This window comes from Osmerus mordax, chromosome 1 (genome assembly GCF_038355195.1).
Source record: "Osmerus mordax isolate fOsmMor3 chromosome 1, fOsmMor3.pri, whole genome shotgun sequence".
Taxonomy (NCBI): Eukaryota; Metazoa; Chordata; class Actinopteri; order Osmeriformes; family Osmeridae; genus Osmerus; species Osmerus mordax.
The window spans coordinates 23259255-23262864 of record NC_090050.1 but is presented as its reverse complement, the minus strand read 5'-3'; the positions used below and the strand labels follow the sequence as shown (position 1 = coordinate 23262864).

General features: G+C 44.4%; 1 protein-coding gene across 1 annotated transcript; it reads left to right on the top strand.

Annotated features, from left to right (window-relative positions):
- The first annotated feature begins 1618 nt into the window (after positions 1-1618).
- On the top strand, positions 1619-3157 carry kcna3a (potassium voltage-gated channel, shaker-related subfamily, member 3a). Its single transcript, XM_067234025.1, has one exon. The coding sequence runs from the start codon at positions 1619-1621 to the stop codon at positions 3155-3157; it is 1539 nt and encodes a 512-aa protein (XP_067090126.1).
- Positions 3158-3610: the final 453 nt, after the last annotated feature.

The following is a 3610-nucleotide window of genomic DNA, read 5'->3' as shown; positions in this document are numbered from 1 at the left end:
TTCACCATTAAGAGGATGTTTTCCTTTCTGATTTGAAAAGGACCCCTTTAACATCATGAAACAAAAAACAGTGTTTTTTTTAAACTGAGTCACCAATCTGACAATGTTTTGCAGAAGCCTAGAGGTGGTAGATTTCCATGGAGCCACGAATGGCACACAATATCACACCCTATGTGTATGTTATCTAACATTATCCAACCAAATGTTCAGCCATGATTTCCTCAACATAAAAAAATTACATATATTCATACTTAATCGTATTTTTCAAATAACGGATATTTTTTTAATTAAATCATCTAAAATATTTTAATCTGACTCAATAAGCAGACGCTATGCCGACGCACAAACCTTTAATACCGGGCACTGTATCTATGGAGACTGATTTAGTATTCAGACGAAGTCAACAAATCACCCCAGCTACCAGGCAGACTGAGGGGGGGAATGTTTTACAACCCTCTCAAAACGGTAATTCCCCCGAGGCCACCTGCCTGAAGGCAGCTCCGCTACAGTTACCCTGCTAGATAGTGTCCCCGCTACAACGCCGCCTACGAAACACCTACACCTGTATCAAAAACTGTTTTGAAAAAAAAAATCTGGAATAATCCCATGTTGTGGAATTCCTGGAGTTTCTTCTTTCTGTTGGATTAAATTACAGCTGTCGCTGAACTTGTTTGCACGCAGATTAATATGTCCCAGTGGCACCAACTGTGACAGCCTGCCTTTGATAAGGCCTGTTGGCATGAATAATAAATGGCATCGATTTACCGTTTCGTCATCAATCCCAACGCAAGATGGGGGTGACATCTCCGGCGATTGCTGGGGGCATTCTAAGGGTGAAACGTCATGAATAGAGGGAATTTAAAAGGAAATGACAAATCGTTTTTTTCATCTTTGCATCTGCTTTGTTCAGGTCTTATTGACACATTACTCTGTCAATATTTAAGTTTTATGTGTTTACTGTATTTTTGTACTTCCACAATGTCATATTCTTCCCGATAAATTTCAGCTAGACTATTTGTGTAGGTTATATTCACAAGTTGAGACTTCAACAACTTTGTGTGAACAAGTAATGATTAAAGAGTTTAATGTATTCAATGAATGAAGACACTTGCAACCATTTCAGCACCATGGATAGCAGCATGGTAAGGACACCTGCTACAGAATAGCTGCACATTAAAGAAAGGAGCTATGGAACAAAGCGAGTTCTTCCTTTCCACTTTCTACGTGGGATCGTTAAAAGTGCAACTGTAAAGAAAAAAGATAATACTCGAGCGTTTTGTTGACTGCACGGCCTCTGAACTGTGTCATCGCCCTTATGGCACTCATAGGTTTGACACAAAGTGAGATGGCACGAGCTTCTGGTGTCTCAGTTTGTGTCAAGTTGTTTTCCGATTGGGCGGATGCTGGAAGTATGTCTGACATATGTGCGCCGTGGGCGGGAATAGACATGTGTTTATAAACCTCCGTGCGCGCTTCGTGAGGCGGCAACACTTTACTGTGGATACGAAGGAATGGGGAGGGGAGAGAGAAAACGCGTCGCTTGATTGTCGGTTAATAGCTCTCCAAGGGCGGGCAGTCAGGAGAGGCACGGCGCACTCTGCATTGCCACACCACCTGTATGGATGACCACTTTAACCTCATCGACTCACCCTCCTCTTTAAGGAACAGGGGGGATAACGGTGAAAACCCGGGCTACGGCGAGGCGGAGAAGGGCGTCATGACTATCGAAAACATGCTGGAAGAGTGTTCTGCGCTCTCGACCCACCTGTCAGTCGATCGATACCAGCGCGGACACGAATGCCGTGAGAGAGTGGTTATCAACATCTCAGGCTTGCGCTTCGAAACTCAACTTAAAACTTTCAACCAGTTTCCAAAAACCTTGCTTGGAGACCCGAGGAAGAGAATGCGCTACTTTGACCCGTTGAGGAACGAGTACTTTTTCGACAGAAACCGACCCAGCTTCGATGCTATTCTCTATTTCTACCAGTCCGGGGGGCGCATTCGGAGACCTGTTAACGTTCCCATTGATATTTTCTCGGAGGAGATTAGATTTTATCAGCTCGGGGAAGAGGCAATGGAAAAATTTCGAGAGGATGAAGGATTCATAAAAGAAGAGGAACGTCCCTTGCCTAACAATGAATTACAAAGGCAGGTTTGGCTGTTGTTTGAATACCCCGAAAGCTCTGGTCCAGCCAGAGGAATAGCCATAGTCTCAGTCCTTGTCATTTTAATCTCAATTGTTATATTCTGTTTAGAGACCTTACCGGAATTTCGTGATGATAAGGACCCGGCCACCGTGGCAGAGATAGTTAACGGGACTGCCCCCTACGTCCCAAGTTCGTTTTCAGACCCTTTCTTTGTGATAGAGACCCTTTGTATTATCTGGTTCTCGTTTGAGTTGCTTGTCCGTTTTTTTGCGTGTCCTAGCAAAACCACGTTCTCAAAAAACATAATGAATATAATTGACATAGTGGCTATATTTCCGTACTTCATCACTTTGGGAACAGAGCTGGCCGACAGTGACGGGAGCGGCCAGCAAGCTATGTCGCTAGCCATCCTCAGGGTCATCAGGCTCGTTAGAGTCTTCCGCATCTTCAAGCTATCCCGTCACTCTAAAGGACTTCAGATTCTAGGGCAGACATTAAAAGCCAGCATGAGAGAGCTTGGCCTGCTCATATTCTTCCTCTTCATAGGAGTGATTCTGTTTTCCAGCGCGGTTTACTTTGCCGAGGCGGATGACCCGTCCTCCAGTTTTACAAGCATCCCAGATGCCTTCTGGTGGGCCGTGGTCACCATGACTACCGTGGGTTATGGAGACATGCACCCGGTGACCATCGGTGGTAAAATAGTGGGGTCTTTGTGCGCGATAGCCGGGGTGTTAACTATTGCTCTACCGGTTCCCGTTATCGTCTCTAATTTCAACTACTTTTACCACCGGGAAACTGACGGGGAAGAGAGCGCGCAATACCTCCATGTCAGTAGCTGTGAACACCTACCGTCAGACGAACTGAAGCGTACGTGCAGCGCCTCATCTCTCAGCAAGTCGGAATATATGGTTATAGAGGAGAGCCTCAACAGTGCGTTTAAACAGCCCAGCTTCAATAACGAAAACAAACAAAACTGTGTAAACATCAAAAAGATTTTTACGGATGTGTAAAAGACTGGCCCCTAATGAAGCATGTAGCGGGCTTCGAGATCTCTATTACCACTACTCTTTTCATGATAAGCAATCGTGACGTGTTCATATCTGTTAAGTGGACGTATAAATCCTACAGTGTACTGTATGGTAGGATGCCTACCATATCGTGATGTTTCGATTCGTCCTTGAGTTAAATGCAGGTGTTGATGTCAAGTGTTGCCGTCCTTACTGTAGCATTATACCTCACAATCTATCAATCTTTACAGAGTTGTCTGTGTTTGGCGTGGGCTGGGTTTGTGTGTTTATCAGTCCTGTATAATGAATATAGCAATATATAGCCCAAATGTCTGTAAGGTTATTCTATACTGATATCCAGCACTATGAGATCCGACTGTCCGAGTATTGTTCGTGTTATTATTCAGGTAATTCAGAGTCGATGTCGTGTCGATACGAAAGGTAACGCGCATGTTA

Coding starts and splice junctions, on each gene's coding strand:
- kcna3a (XM_067234025.1), top strand. CDS start 1,619: ATGGATGACCACTTTAACCTCATCGACTCACCCTCCTCTTTAAGGAAC.